Source organism: Leptinotarsa decemlineata, unplaced genomic scaffold, assembly GCF_025532065.1.
Source record: "Leptinotarsa decemlineata unplaced genomic scaffold, Ldec_3_MD MMD2_tig00000008_RagTag_RagTag, whole genome shotgun sequence".
In the NCBI taxonomy this organism is placed as follows: Eukaryota; Metazoa; Arthropoda; class Insecta; order Coleoptera; family Chrysomelidae; genus Leptinotarsa; species Leptinotarsa decemlineata.
In genome coordinates this window covers 5,293,600-5,310,517 of record NW_027412537.1, presented here as the reverse complement: position 1 = coordinate 5,310,517, position 16,918 = coordinate 5,293,600, and the positions used below count along the sequence as shown (strand labels likewise).

Below are 16,918 nucleotides of genomic sequence, written 5' to 3'. Positions count from 1 at the left end.
GTTATGATAGTATGTATTCTACGATCTGAACGTTCTTCTAGTTTTTGCGGAAACTTTCTAGTTTCCAGGGCACGTATAGTATACATTTCACTGGTTTCCGGAGACAATATTATTAAAAAATCAAAATGAATTATTCCAGCCTTCCATATGAAAACCCAAGATAGTTCAACTATTTTAACTTTTTTGCGGTATTCATTTTGGAAAAACATGACTGCGTCTTAAATCATGTCTATATCCTGTTAATCTTGAAAATAGGAAGCAATTTGAAAAATTCAATTATTCAACCTATACTTTTTAACTGTGTTCTTGCATTCATAGATTTGAAAGAGGCCTCTTCTTCAAGAAGTTTGGTGAAGTGAGTGAAAAATATGATGGAAAATGAGAAATAAAACTATATGTTTTTTACCACTTCTATTCGTAACTAATGTTATTACTGCAGTTTAAAAGTGGTAAAAAAACATAGAAAGTTTTATTTCTCATTTTTCATGATTTTTCTCACAAAATAAACATAAAGCTCCTAAAACAAGCCAAAATCGAACATTCATCTCCCAGCCTATCAAATAGCTGTTAATTGTCATTTTGATCGTCATCCTCCAGCGCCCACTGACGACCTCGCCGATTGTGGCCCCCATTCATAAACGTCAAAACTAACATTTTTGTGATTATTACTGTTGTTTTTTACTTATTTTGTTGAATTTCTATCATATTCTCAATTTCATCACTAACGAACGAATATGTGTGATTGATGATTTGTTTATTTTGTGGTAACTCATGATGAACAAAATATTTCTATTGTTTGCTCTTTTTCTCTTATCTATGTAAATATAATATAATAGTAGAAAATCTAGTTCCTGAATTACGTATAAACAAGCATAGTTGACTTATATATTTTTTGTCTGTAGTTTTTCTTGAATCCTGAGTGTATATTTTTTGGAGAGGGGTTTCTTGGGGCTTGGATTCTTGTTGAATGAAAGTTTTTCCTTTTTGATGTATATAAAGACGTTCCGTTCTCGGTTGAGGACTTTTTATTTTTTTTTTAATATCTAAGCTACAATGGAAATTATTTCTTAGTGGTAATTTTATAACCTCATGATACGTACCTAGCACTCAAGATAGTGGCAAACCATAGACACGTGTTTTGGGCTTTTGGCCCATCATCAGTATGGTGCAGCCAAGTGTAAGGATGGGCAACACTTGGTTACCAAAAGAAAAAACTACACTCAATAACTTTCATATTTGTATATATATACGTATATGGAAGAGTGATTTTTCGGGGATTCAGTCTGTTTAGAAAGTAAATGTACTCTTTTTATTATTAGCTTTATCAAGGGCTGTAATAAAAAAAGGACAGTCCACATTATCATCTCTATGATTCTGTGTTACTGATATTTATTATGTCAAGTGTCTAGTAAGCTGAGTAAGCATCCGTTAAGATTTGTTTGAATTTGAATCTTAGAAGGTTATGTTATGTTGAACTTATTTCTTTTGTAGTAGTAGAAGTGGATTATCCGGTTTTTCTCTAATTATTTTGAGTTGGATCATTTCTTTCGTCGTCCAAATTGGACAAGAGGAAAATCATACTGAATTTTATCGGACAGAAAAAAATACTCATTAAAAATGTCGGGGATTTTGCATCCTAAGAAAAAACAAACTCAGCCCTTACAGAATGTAAAAGTGGTTGTTCGAATAAGGTATGTTCCCTTTCAGGTATATTGAATAGAAAATAATCTTCATGTAAATTTATTTATAGACCTGTAACCAAACAAGAAGAGGACCAGAATGTAAAAAGCATCTTGAAGTGCCCCACTCATAAAGAACTTTATATGAAAGAAAAGAAATATACTTTTGACAGGGTTTTCAAACCTACTGCCTCACAAATCGAACTTTACTTGAATGTTGTTTTTCCCTTGATAAAAGATGTTGTGGCCGGGTACAATTGTACAGTATTTGCTTATGGTCAAACTGGAACAGGCAAAACATATACGATGACTGGTGAAAAGTGTAATCTAATTGGAAACTGGAACGAGGTAGTATTTTCAAATTTGTAAAAGTAATTTGCAGTGTATCAGTCTGAAAAAAATACTGGAAATGTTAATGAAGTTCAGAAAAATGATAACAAGTAGTAGAATTGAACGCATTTATGTGTTCCCAATTGAGAATTCACAATAAAGTAGTATGCATATAAAGTAGTCAGTTAGTTTGGCACGTATTTGGCAATACATTTGGTCATTACCTGTTGAAAGTTCTATTTTCAGATGATTTAACAATAAGCTTTGCATGGACTGGTTATCAGTCATATTAGGAAACAATTGTTGAAGTTCCGGAAAGTCACATACGTTTTTGCTACCTCTTGAACATGTACTACAGAGTAAACAAGTGAGGATTTTTCCTGCAACATATCTATCTTATGAGTAAGATACAAGTAAAATATATTATACTTTCATGCTGTTTCTATTCCACTGAGGAATTCATGAATTGTATATTTCAGATAATTTCTAGTCTATATGAGTGTCTTCTTTAATATCTTCAAATGTATATATTTTTTACATGTTTTATGACAACATTTTGACTTTAGTAACCTCTATCTATCTATAAATAGGTAGAAAAATATTATTTTACAAAATTCATAAAAAATTTATAAAGAAAATGATTGTGGTCAAATATAACTATTATAGAAATAAAAGTTATTAGTATTACTAAAAGTAATTTACATTATTCAGTCATTGTCAAACATCTATTGAAAACACTTTTTCGACACCAGAAGAAATGTAGTGACTCTCAATACAGGTTTCGCTAACCATCAGTTATCGTCAGGGGATGATGAGAACTAAATGGTACTGCTATATTAATGTTTTCATATACATCTGGATGAACCACCACCTTACATAATGGGATTCATTAAATGAGTATTATTCAATAATAATAATGAAAATTTATTAGTCCCATGAAATATTACATGTTAATAGTAAGGACAATGTAACACACATTTTGAAAGAAAAAAATAACATACTGAGAATAATACAATAAATAAAAATATTTAAAATACGAAATTGTCATTCTATTCAAAATATATTTTTTTAGTTGTCTTAAATTTTATATTTTATTTTATACATAAATCAGATACATCATGAAAAATACATTTTTGACCAAATTTGTTCTAGTGTGGATGTGAAACTATATATTGTATTTGTTGTATAATCATCTAGAATTGAATAGATTTCATCGAAATGTTTATTATCTTCAACATTATAAAGGAACATGCATATTTTGAAATGATATATTTTCCAACAATTGAATGGATCTGGCCGATACTTGATGAAAATTCACATTAAAACTCATTAATACAGTTTAATGTATGATTTTTCACTATAAAAGGTTTTACAAAAATTGCGACACGTTTCCCTATACAATAATTTTCTCAAGCGTAAAAATTTTTACTATAAAAGGTTTTACAAAAACGTTTTTTTAGTGAAATTAATGAGTTTTGATATATTCTCCTATTATCAAATAATTTTCTAGGTTTATACAGATTGCTGGTCCTTTTTCTCTAATTCAGTTTATACATACATTTTATGATTTTATTTTGTAACCTTTATGAAAGTTACAAATGAGAGGAATTAGCTGTTGCCCAAACTGATGTCAGGTACTGAGAAAATTTTAAGAATAACATTTTATTTTCAAGTATTTCAGTGGAATATTTCTCATTTCATAAAATCTAACTACAAGATGTGCAATTTTTTTTCTGGGTCGGCTCATATCTGAATTCTATGATAAATTAAATTGTGATCTAAATATAAGCCTGAAAATTTGATTTCTTTTTCAAATTCTGTCAAATTATTATCGAAATTGAAAAAAAAATGTTTTCCAAATTCGTTCTGGATATAATTGTTTAGCAAGTTTTATCGAAATTATCAGCAAGAAAATTATCAGAAGCATGGTAGGAGTCAAGCCCAATAAATCTTGTTAAACTATTTTCCTAAAGATAGGTATTCTTTATACATATTTCAAATCACTCTGAATATAAAACACAAGAGAATTATATTCTCAAAAAAAGTTCTTTACTTGTCTCCAGCAATTCAAGTAGGCAGATGTGAACGTTTCATTTTCTTTTCACATATTCAATTACTCATACAACAGCTTCATCCTCAGAACTCTTCGATTGGCTAACTCTTTAAATAACCTTCAAATCTTTAATATATCAGTTTTTGCTTCAAAAACCATATTTTTGAACTAGATATTTGATACTTTCAGCTTGCGCTATGTTCAGTGTTACTTGACTACAAGAATTAGATTAGTTCATATTGTTACCCCTTGTGATATTTTTCTCAGTTGATCTATATGTTATCTCACTATTTTGAAACTGTATTATTCTTATAATTTACTTTCAATCCACTATATCACATCACCGTAACACTTTGATCAAAATTGGGTCTGCCCAATAAATAATTATAAATAAATAAATAATAACCTACATTAACCATATTCAAGATTAATCATTGGTCAAAACTCTCAGGTATTGTGTTAAGGTGCGTATTCACCAAAAAAGCGAGCACGAGCGAACAAGAGTGAACGAGCATTCTGCATCAATAATCGGCTGGTGAGTACGGGCTAGCGAGCGAGCGAACGTATGCTTGTTCGCGTTCAAAAACATAGAGAAGAAGGCGGTACATCAAAAGGTGCTCGCACAAAGTAGATGGATCAACTACGACTACGAACTTGAAGATATTCGCTCTGGTGTGGACGAGACATCAATATGTCGAACAAACACGAGCGAACACAAGCAAACATATAAGAATGCTCGCTCATGCTCGCTCGTGCTCGCTTTTTTGGTGAATACGCACCTTTAGGAATCACACGTTAAAAGGTAAGACCTCATTAGTCCTTAGCCCGCACAAGTTTCTCAACTTCTGAGAGTTGTCGCTCATATGGGGGCGACAGCTGATTAACGGAAAACAGATTTTAAACATTTTTTTTTTAAACAGATCTTATGTTGCAATCACAGAGAGTTGCAGAATAGATCTTGCAGATCTGACGGTTTTTAAAAATTCTCAGTTTAAAAGGATGTAAAATAGTTTATGATTCATGACATTAAAAATAAAATAAATACAACAATAAAAATTAATTGGCGCTCCGGGGCGACTTCATTGATTCCAGTGGCGCATTTGCTTTTTCAGCTGCAGGAAAACCCGGAAAAATCTGCAGCACCACATCATCTGAAGATCTTAGATAATGGGACGTGTTACTCGTTAGAGAGTTTTTAAAACAATGACCTCTCTAATCCTTTCTTGTAGTAACTTCAGTGACAAAAAAAATTCTATTTGACAATTGATTTAGCTCTATGTTTCTCAGATTGAGTCCCCCAATGAGAGTTTTTATTCAATTCAATATTGATTAGTAGCATGTAGATGATTGCCTTCATGGAACATTAAAATCTGTTGTTCCGTTAATCAGCTGTCACCCCCATACGAACGATAACTCTCAGAAGTTGAGAAACTGTGCTAGCAAAAAACTAACGAGGTCTTACCTTTTAACGTGTGATTCCTAACACGGTTGCAGAATCATCCCAGCTTCAACCAGATGAATTCTTTTGAGAAAAATATCTGGTCGAGGCGGGAATCGAGCCCACGACCTTCCGATCGTGAGTCGAGCGCACTACCACCGCGGCCAATTCCACAACATTCCACAACAATTAATAATAAATGTATCAAATCCATATTATGTAGTATTAGTTGATCTTTTGAATACAAATAATTGTTAATAGGATAAAGATGCTGGAATTATTCCTAGAGCTGCATTCCATATTTATGATGAGCTGAATAAAATGTCCAACGTGGAAATGAATGTTAAAGTATCATACATAGAATTATATAATGAGGAGATTCGTGATCTCTTGAGTGAAGACGAAAACACTTTACAGTAAGTTCATAAAAGAATTTCATCATTCAAAATTCATTTATCATACTTATTTTTCAACAGGATGTATAGTGATAATAAAGGTAATGTTTCCATACAAGGATTGACTGAGGTATCAGCTCATGATAGCGAAGGAATTTGCAAATTACTACAAAGAGGAATTGTTAAAAGGCAAATAGCACCAACACTCATGAATCATCAGAGCTCTCGATCACATACAGTTTTTACAATATCAATTAATACCAGGGAAAGTACTCCAACTGGAGATGATATTTTAAAGGCTGGTAAAATCAATTTAGTTGACTTGGCTGGAAGTGAAAATATAGCGAGGTCTGGGTGCAAAGATTTGAGAGCGATGGAACTTGCAAATATCAATAGGTGAGTGGATAATCTATGAGAAACTGCTCGAATTTTGTTTTAGGAGTGAATGGGTGATTATCTCTTGAAAGTGTAGTTATTTTTACTTTCCAAGTTTTAGGGATTGGCTTATCAAATATATGTTAAGTATACTGTCCCAAAATTTTTATTCTGTGAATTATGTATGCTGAAGAAGTAGATTAAGAAAATATTAATGATTTCTGTTTTCTCTATCTATTTCTTTAGTTACTTGATTTATCGCTTCTATTTATCGATTTATCGATATGGCATTTTAGCGGTTTGCGAACCTTGTTGCCAGTTTGATAAACAGATTATGTTTTGGAATGAAGTAAATAAACTTGGAACAGAAGTAATATGATTGGCAATAACCATGATGTACTTATGATGCACTGTTTGGAACCTTTGGTGTAGTAATGAATATTACTGGAGTTTTTTCCCAACACCAAATCGTTATTTTTAACACCTCGACACGTGTTTCGAGTGAACGAAACCATATTCAACCATGATGTACTTAATGCTTTTTGAATTGAATAATAATAATTGAAGGAACATGTTAAAGTTACATGAAAATTTATTATTCCTTTTCAAACACAGTATTGACATAAAGTATGATACTTCAAAATCAAAAATTGGTGATGTTCTTCCGGAAATGTGAATTTTGTTTTGTGTGGTTTCTAGCTCCTCAAATCTTGTGAAAAGGGGAAAGTTTTGTGTTCATCTGCATAAATAAAGCATATTCCACTTCTGAATCACTCCTTGTTTTACTTTTTATATATTTTGAACCATGTCAAATGAAAGTAGAAAAAAGTTAAATATTTGCTATTATATTGCTGAGCAGTGCATATAAAGCTTGGCAATGAAATGCAACCTCTACTGGACAAACTGAAAACTTACTGGGAAATCTGCAAAAGTAAAACTAGGGATGCAGATAGATCAAATGGTATCATAATTGAATAAAATTCCAAATCAAGATATCCAATTGACAAAGAATTAGAAAGAGGGCAAGGAAAAAAGTTGAAATAATCAAATTAGCAGCCATCTGGGTTTTTTTATTTTTTTGATTTTCCAAGACAAAGAAAGAACTTACAGACAAATAGCCGAAAGCAACAAATTGTAGTTTCAGATTTAGAAACAGTAAGAAAGTTTCAAGACATGATTAATTACCATCATTTAGGTTTCAGTGTACATTTATATGCTCACTTTGCATGTCATTGATGAAAAGTCTGATATATATGGAAACATAAACAGTGTCTGTTCTCTTGAAAAAATATAGATACTTCTGGTTCTCACCTTCTGGGATTCTAGATATGTACATTTTTTTCTTTCAGAACAAACAAAGTATGTTATTTATTCATGCAGCCGCCTCTATCTACTTTCATTATTTGTTTACTATTGAAAACAAGGTTATTATATGGTAATAATTCTAGGAAAACCAAATAAAATTATCTGGTGAGAATAGAATCAGCAAAAAAATGTTATTCAAATCAATTTGATCATTCACTAGAAATTGGGAATTTTTGAAATTATCAATTTCCATACTTTCCAAAAAGTTGAGTTCCAAAACTTTCTTCTAGAAATGAATAGTTTTGAATTCACAATTGAACTCATGTTCTTCTGTAAGAGGTGAGTAGCCTATGTTGAATTTATTTTTCCATTATAGAAACGTTCTTTGTTCTTTTATGCTTGCTTTAAATGTTCTTCCAGTTTGATCTGTGTAAAACATCGAACATGAACACACAATAATTTATATTCTCCTGACGTATCTGACACCAATCTCTTGTCTTTACTATTTTTAATCTGCATGCACAAGTTATTATTGGTTTTTAAAAACATATTCACACCTATTGCATGCATATTGAAATTTAAATAGATAAAGATATAATTTATCGCGCGATTCATGATCGATGTTTTATATTGATTAAACTGGAAGAACATGTAGAAACAGTTTTGGATTCCATGTATGCTACTCACTTTTTTACGCAGGGACTGAGTTTAATGATGAATTCTAAACCCTTCATTTTCAGAAGAAAGATTTGAAACTTAACCTCGTAGAAAGTATGGAAAGTGATAAATTTAGGAATTCCTAATATCTAAAGAACAAATGAATTCTCAATCTGTTCTCTGCCTTGATCTGTTCTCTAATAAGAATCAATTTTATTTTCAATATGAAAAGTTTACAAAACTGCTAGACAACAGCTTTGATATTGTATAGCGAGAAATGTATTAGTAAGATAATGAAATTGCTGGTTTCACACCGAATGTGATTATATAAATAAATATCGTATAATTGATTTAACTTATTAATTTATAGATCGCTACTCACTTTGGGCAGAGTCATTCATGCTCTTGTGGACAAGAATCAAAAGCACGTACCTTACAGAGACTCAAAACTGACTCGAATTTTGCAAGACAGTTTAGGAGGTCACACAAAAACAGTCATTATCGCAACTATCTCTCCAGCACACACATCCCACGAAGAGACTACCAGTACCCTGGAGTATGCGACTAGAGCGAGGGACATTAAAAATACACCAATCATTAACGAAAAACTCACAAAACATGAAATGATTGATGGATTGGTTAAAGAGATAGATCGCTTACAAAAAGATTTAGACGCCGCCCGTTCAGGCACTGGTTTTTATGTAGACAAAGAAAATTATCAGCGAATGATTGATGCCATCACAGCCGTCACAGGAGAACAAATCACGCCAGAAGAACTAGCAAGCAAAAAAGCTGAAAGAATCAGTAACTTGAGTAAGTACCATAAAGATGAACTAACAAAATTGATGAGATTTCTTATTTCTGAAAATAAAGTAGGGTTGGTTGGCCAAACTTCAATTTGGAATTGCTTTTGTGCTATCTCAACATTTCCCATTTCTCTTTTTCTACAACCACCAGTTTAGTTTTTGTGTTACAAAATTGATAACGTTTTTTTTGGGGTGTGTTTCATTGCATTTCTGCATAGTATTATTCAAGAAACTTACTTATATATTGGACCGAAATTATTCAATTCCCTTCCTGGTGATATAAAGCAACAGAAACGATTGAAGTCATTCAAAATGAAATAAAAATACTTGAATAATACTTGCAGGAAGAAAATTCACTGAAAATACCATACAGAATAATACTTCTTATTAGTCATTTGAATTTATAGAAAAAAATTTTTCTGATTGACTCAGCCGTTACTTGATGAAGATCCGTAGTAATTTGATTTGATAAACAATTTGATCTCTACAAACTTTGTGAAGATCAAATCGAGAGGTGTAGTTTAGGAAATTATAGAAGATTGACCCAATTTTAGAAAAATAATTAAAAAAACTCCAAGGCTAAGTTTATAAAATGGATATTAATGCATATATTGCCTTTTTGTTTATTTTTTTAAAATAATTACATATCAAATCATTACGTTAGGTGCTAACCTCATATAATTGTGTATATTCTTAAAACTATTAGTATATTGTGATAGTGTTTTTTCAAGTGTATAAGTAACAATATATATGCAGATATTATATAAACTATTAATGGCAAAACCTTGCGAATTATACACACAAATCTCCGTCTTGATCACTCCATCTATTTGTGAAAATCTTATGAAAATCCGTTTGGTAGTTTTTGGGTTGATGGACAGACAAAGAGACGCTGTAAAGTATAATATTTTTAGATATTTCATCATAGTAATAATGAGATTTCTACTTCTGCCAAAAATTTGTTTTATATTTCTGGTAATAAATTTTTCATACTGAACTAATTTTTTCTGGAGGAAAATCAGTTTTTATTGACATTTTTTTGATATCTTCACCTTCCACAATCTTTAGAAATGAACAGAATCAGCGAAGAAAAACGGCTTATAGATTTAGACTTTTCCAATTCTGAAGGCTTAGGCAAGTTTTAACCTCCGAAAAGTTAAGATAAGTATCTTCATATCTTACCTCTTTTTTTTTGTGAAATGTATGCAGTAACTCATCAGGGTGAAATAAAAAGTTTGTTGTATATGTGTATAAAGCTCTCCATTACAATTTTCATATTTTTCAGATTGAAGAAGGTGAAAATACCTAAAGAAACTTGATAAAAAATCTTCGTATTTCACTGGGATACTTACAAAACAAAGGCATCAATAACAATAAAGTGTAACAATTCAAATTTAATGTGCGAGGTCTGACTTTAAAGTGATTTCTCTCTCATGCATTTTGAGTTAGTCACCAAAAGTCACTTTTTTGTTTTATATCCTACTTGTACTTTGTTTTTTCAACTCAACTTTTTCTTTACACATATTGTTGAAACTGGGTGTAAAGCTATACAGGGTGTTCCTTAAACACATGCTAATATTTAAGGAGGTAATTCTTAGACCCATTTTAAGAAAAAAACTTCCTATGGACGTATGTCCTAAACGCCTTAACTTTTGAGATACAGGGTGGCAAAGTTTTCAAAAATAATCAGTTTTTTAATAATAACTGAGATAATTTTGTAGACATCTTTGGCATATTTGGTACATATGTTCCATGCCTCAAGGCGCATTTTCTGATGTACACAAATTTGTATTTTTTCAAACAGTGGCATCCCTACGGGTTTCGCATTGAATATTTTTGGGGAAAAAGTACTACGCCAATGCTTTCTTTTCAAAATAAAATCATTTTTAAAATCCTCATTTATTTTTGAGAAAATTTGATCGTATTTCTTTGTCCGACGCATGATTTTCACTCAAAAAAATAAAAATCGACAGAAAGCAAATTAAGAAATTAGATCAATTCTAAAATGAATGAGAATCTGAAAATTGCTTCATAACGCATTACCAATTCCCTAATAATATTTGAAAATATAATCTGCAAAAAAATAAATTTTTCACAAAAACGAGTTTTATTTTATTTTGTGACAGTAAGTCTAAACGAATAGCACAAATTTGTTAATTAGTAATAATACCAAAACTGATTATAAAAATTGTTGGAAGTGGCCACCTGCACTTAGTATGCATGCTTCCGCCCTTTTACGCATGGAATTACGCACCTGTTCAAATATTCCCGGCGTATTTCGTATAGTTTCACACGAGGCAACTATTCGCTCTCTTAAATCTTCTAAAGTATTAACGGGAGTTTTATACACAAGGGTTTTAAGGTGACCCCATAAAAAAAATCTAAACTGTTGAGATCGGGGGATCTTGCTGGCCATTGCTGAGGTCCTTCGCGACCTATCCAACGATTAGGATAAACTGTATTTAAATGGTTTCGGACAATTACACTGAAATGAGCAGGGGCGCCATCGTGCATGTACCATATTCGATTCCTTAACGCAAGTGGCACATCTTCCAATAACCCAGGTAAGTCTTCTTCGAGAAAGTGTAAATAAGAACGACCATCAAGGCGTCCTGGTAGAAAAAATGGGCCTATTAGATGATCACCTATAATTCCTGCCCATACATTAACCGAAAATTGGTGTTGGAAATGGGTTTCGGTTATTGCATGGGGATTTTCTTCAGCCCACACATGATTGTTATGGACATTTTGAATGGCATTCCGAGAAAAATTTGCTTCGTCTGTGAACAAAATTTGTGTCTCAAACTGCGGATTTAGTGCAATACTTTGTAGATACCACTGACTGAAGTTCAAACGCTGTGGAAAATCTCTGGGGAGTCATGCCTGCACTCTTGAAATATGGTATGGGTATAACAAAAAATCAACCAAAATACGCCAAACAATTTGATGACAAATATCCAGAGTTCTAGCGATCTTCCTCGTACTCGTCTCAGGATGTTCCTCAATTTCTTGCAGCACCCCTTCCTCAATTTCAGGAGTTCTTACTACACGAGGTCTACCTTCCGGAGTCCCTTTTTTGAAACTACCAGTTTGCCCAAGTCGACGATGAATATTTGAAAAGGTTCGGCTATCTGGTAAGGCACGATTAGCATATCTTTCCTGATAAATGCGCCTGGCTTCTGTTGCATTACCATCGGCAAGGCCATGTACGTAATGCATTTGCGCCATTTCCGCATTCGTATAATTTAGCATATTTACTGATATTCAGAAAAACAGCGGACCACCAAAATAACTTCAATAACACTTCAAAATCAATCAAAACGCGCTGTGACAGTTTTTAACACCAACACCTTACTTTAAACCAACATCAATATTAGCTACTGACGTTTGTACATACAGAGAATTCGTTTTTTATTGCTATGGTGGGTACGCTGTTTTTTCTGCTTTTAATCTTTAAAAGAAATCACATATCGACAAACTCCATATTTCCAAGAGGTGCAGTAAATAAATTCTGCTACACGTCATTTATTCCAGGATAACTAAATTTATGTTTTCAAAAATTATTAAGCGGTGCTGCGTTATGACGTAATTTTAATTGAGAACAGTGCATCTGACAACAAACAAATACCTTTTAGATCCTGAATTATTTTGCAACAAATCTGATCTCTTAGTTTGCTTTCAGTCGATGCACGATACCGCATCAGATTTTTAAGGAATTTATCCTTAAGTAAAGCGATTTTTAATTTTTTGAGCGAAAACCATGCGTCGGACAAAGAAAACCCAGCAAATCAAATGTGCTCAAAAATGTATGGAGATTTTAAAAATAATTTTTAATTCAAGATAAAGCAGTGGCGTAGTATTTTTTTCGCCAAAAATATACATTTCAAAACTCGTACGTACGCCACTGGCAGAGAAAATTAAGAAAATTGTACATCAGAAAATGCGCCTTGAGGCATGGAACATATGTACCAAATATGCCAAAGATGTCTACAAAATTATCTCAGTTATTATTAAAAAACTGATTATTTTTGAAAACTTTGCCACCCTGTATCTCAAAAGTTAAGGCGTTTAGGACATACGTCCATAGGACGTTTTTTCCTTAAAATGGGTCTAAGAATTACCTCCTTAAATATTAGCATGTGTCTAAGGAACACCCTGTATAGTATTAGCTATATCTATCTATCAGAACATCAGGAATTATATATATATGATTCAAATCTATCAAGTGATTCCTTTAAAATGTTTTCCAATGTAAATACTCCAGCTACTACTGTTAATATGGGATTATCCTGTATAATATATGCTAATTCCTTTGTTTTACTTTGTTCCTAATATATTTTTTTGATGCAACAAGTTTTTGTTATTGTTTTTTCGGTATTTAAATTTTTTTTTGGACATATTTGTTGTTTTTGTTGAAGTGTGATGGTTATATTTTATTTATAGAGGAGTACATGGAAGCAAAAGTGAGACAGTTTGAGGAAACTGTTGAGCTGTGTAAACGCCACGAAGAGGAATTGGATAAGGCTAAGGCTGCCATTAAGGAAAAGGATGAAACATTAGAACAAGAAAGATTCCTTGCCAAATGGTATGAGAGCCAGTCCAGTGAAAAATTTAATGAAGCACAAAATTTATTGAAAACCACAAAATTGTTGAATAAAGAAAAGGAAATTTTGCTGGCTAAATTAGAACATCAATTCAATATAAATCTCTCCAATGAAACTGTTTTGCAGAATGCAGTAAGAACTGTGATAAATATGATCAACAAATTCGAGGAAGAAGAGTCATCAAAAATGAAAGCTTCTGAACAAAATATGCAAATGCAATTTACAGAAAATTTATTGAAACTCAAAGATGAATTTAAAAATCATACGCAAACTATTAAAAATGGATCAGGAACGCTGAGTAAGGAAATAGCAAAAAATAATTTTTCCGTTCAAAAAAGCGTTGAGGAACAATCTAAAGAGTATATACAAGTGGTCAAGAGCAAAGCTGCACTCTTAGGTGATGTTTTATTTCAATATAGCAGGCAACTACAAATTTTCAAATCGTCTGTCCCAAAACTTGCAGAGGGATACAGAGCGAAGACTGAGGAGGTGAGCCATCATATAATAATACAAATCATAAAACAAATTCTATCTATTAATAATTTCATTTTATTTCTAGTATTTTAAAAACGCTACAGAAATGTTGAAGGCCTCAGATGAAACTATGAAAACTGAAATTGTAGATGCAAACTCAAAAACTTTCAATGAACTCGATGAGTTACAACGAACTATAGAAAAAAGGAAGTTAGAGGATGAAAAGAATTTGAGGGAACTAGAATCAATGGTACTTATAACAAAGAATAGGATAGAGGAAGATTGTATTATTTTGGATCAAATTAGGAAAATTAAAGAAAATGTTTCTGTGGTGGAAGAGAGGACTAACGTACACACATTAATGAAAATTAAAGAGTTGGAAAGATTGACTATGGACTCTATTAAATCTGTGAGTATTTTTATATACTTAGTAAACAATATTTTGAAAACTTAATGTTTCGGTATCTTCATAATTACTGAGCAGTGTCAGTTTATATTCAATGCTAATGAAAAATTTCCGAATGATTAATATTTCGTTCACCAAAATTTACTGAGAATTTAAAGTTCCATTTTTCATTCATTTTTTCAGTTTGAGGATTGTGTTCAACTAGTACCAAATGTAGAAGAAATCCAAGGTGATCAAATAAATGATTTGTTGTCTGCCATCAACGATTTAGAAATGAAACTCAACGAAACATGTGTTAACTTAGATAACAAATATCAAAATGTAAGTAAAATAATTGACTATATTTGATGAATTGAATTCAAAACACTACTCAGATTATAGAACTGATACTTGTTTGGGTAAATCTTCCACCTGAATATGGGAAGGATTTGAAAGTTGTTTGTTAACCTTCATTTTTTTATATTCCCTAGATTTCTGAATTTTTGTAATTTGCTTCCCCAGATATCCCACCAAACCTTGGAATATTTTGATAAACATTTAGCTAGTACATGTCAACAAATTGAAAGTAGCCTCGACAGTGAAGTGAACATTATCATAAGTAATATTGATACAGTGGTGGGGATAACGCAGAGGTTCATTGACTCGTATTATGTATTCGCCAAAAATATGAAGCAAGTCGTTGAGGAACAAATTGTAGGGAAAAACGTACCCGCAAGGCATGCAGGGGATACGCCTATTCGACAGTCCATGTCTTATCCTTCAAAAATCCAAAATCCAACACCAAGAGAAGCCCTTATCGAGAAATTCAAACAATCTACACTACAAGCGATGGACGAGGTAAGAAAATATTACACAATCATGAATTAGAATGGGGGAAATGAGGAGGGAATCGAGACCATTTTGTTAAAAAGGTCTGATATTTGTGGTAGAAACACCAGCCACGATGAAAATTTTTATGTTCCACAAATGAGATATTTACTCTCATATATAAACACCAAAACTACTGTTCTAATGATCTGCAATCAAAATCTTTCACCTTTAAAAAAATTGAAATTGTTCCTAATGGATAAATGTCTCTACTCTGTTGCAGATTTGTTTTAGGTATATGTGAATGTACTATTTTCTCTGCTTTTCTATGTGAAATGTATATTGTCATGAATTATTTTTATTATATTTCAATATAACAGTACAAAGTGAACTTTGAGCTGCTTTTCTGCCTGCAATATTTTTATAATTTAGATAAAATTTGTCTTATTTTCGTTTCGGTTTATCAAGTTAATTCAATTATAATTTCGATCTAAAACCATCAGAAAATATTTGATAGTGTTAACGGTAGATCATAAAAGTCATTTGACATGAGACTGCAATCAGCTGGAGGAATTCATTGTTAAAGTGTCAGAGTGGTCAGTTAAGTTTTAATGCTTGTGGTGTGTGTACATATACGGTATTTTAAAGATTTTTTTTTTAATGTCAAGTACTGATACGGCTGAAAAAACTGCTGATTTGTGTCCCTATACTCCATCTAAAACATTTTCCAATACCTAGGCCCATATAAAAAAAAATCGGTTGTTCCTTAGTGTGACTCTGTACAAGCAGCCTTATCTGGGAGATCATGTGTACTATGCATGATAATGTATTGGAGCACTCTGTTGCTGAGATGGACAGAGTATAGAAATTTTCATTTATGACAGTAATAAACTTAAGGAGAAGTAAAACGTTGATGAAAATCGAGATGGGTTGCTAGAGAAGCAGGTCAAAGTAGAATAAGATAAATAGGAAGTGAAATCAAAATACTAAAAACTAATTAGTAACAATTTATACTAATTAATCGATTTCTTTTCAGGAATGGAACGAGCTGTAATGATACTTTTAAGTTGCAAATAGTATTATTTTCAAAATCGTTACTTCCCACTTTCAGTTTTTTGTGATGTAGAATTTAAATGTAAATATATAACATATGTTTTTGTTTTACACCTCTAGATTATATTAAGGTTAGTTTTCTGATGTTTTATATATCTTCTCAAAGTATTTTAACAATTTTATTTAGGAGGAAATAATAAATCATGTATTATTTTTCTATAACTGTTTTGTCATTTAACTAGATACCAACATAGACGAAAGATGTTACATAGCTAAATCAGATGCACCTCTAAAACGTTGATACAAATCTAATTGGATTGAATATTTGAAGAAATATCCAGTAATAACATTCTATATAGAATATGAACTAATATCTATCAGAAATATTCGATGAGCATATTATTGTTTCATATATTGTTCTAACATTGTGGGATCTGAGCAAAGCTTTTGACTGTGTAAGTAAATCATCATTTACTACTAGACAAACTTGAATTTTATAGTATCAGAGGATCAGCTTTGAAATTCTTCCAGTCTTA

General features: G+C 31.8%; 1 protein-coding gene and 1 long non-coding RNA gene across 2 annotated transcripts; one reads left to right on the top strand and one right to left on the bottom strand.

Annotated features, from left to right (window-relative positions):
• The first annotated feature begins 1,430 nt into the window (after positions 1–1,430).
• On the top strand, positions 1,431–16,604 carry LOC111510167 (Kinesin-like protein at 61F). Its single transcript, XM_074170908.1, has 10 exons — positions 1,431–1,691; positions 1,751–2,027; positions 5,762–5,916; positions 5,977–6,291; positions 8,603–9,045; positions 13,482–14,131; positions 14,202–14,525; positions 14,706–14,843; positions 15,024–15,359; positions 16,366–16,604. The coding sequence occupies exons 1-10, from the start codon at positions 1,618–1,620 to the stop codon at positions 16,381–16,383; spliced, it is 2,730 nt and encodes a 909-aa protein (XP_074027009.1). The 5' UTR covers positions 1,431–1,617; the 3' UTR covers positions 16,384–16,604.
• On the bottom strand, positions 9,619–10,937 carry LOC141480670 (uncharacterized). Its single transcript, XR_012464485.1, has 2 exons — positions 10,391–10,937; positions 9,619–9,930 (listed from the first exon to the last, which is right to left on the bottom strand). It is a non-coding gene; the product is annotated as an uncharacterized lncRNA (long non-coding RNA).
• Positions 16,605–16,918: the final 314 nt, after the last annotated feature.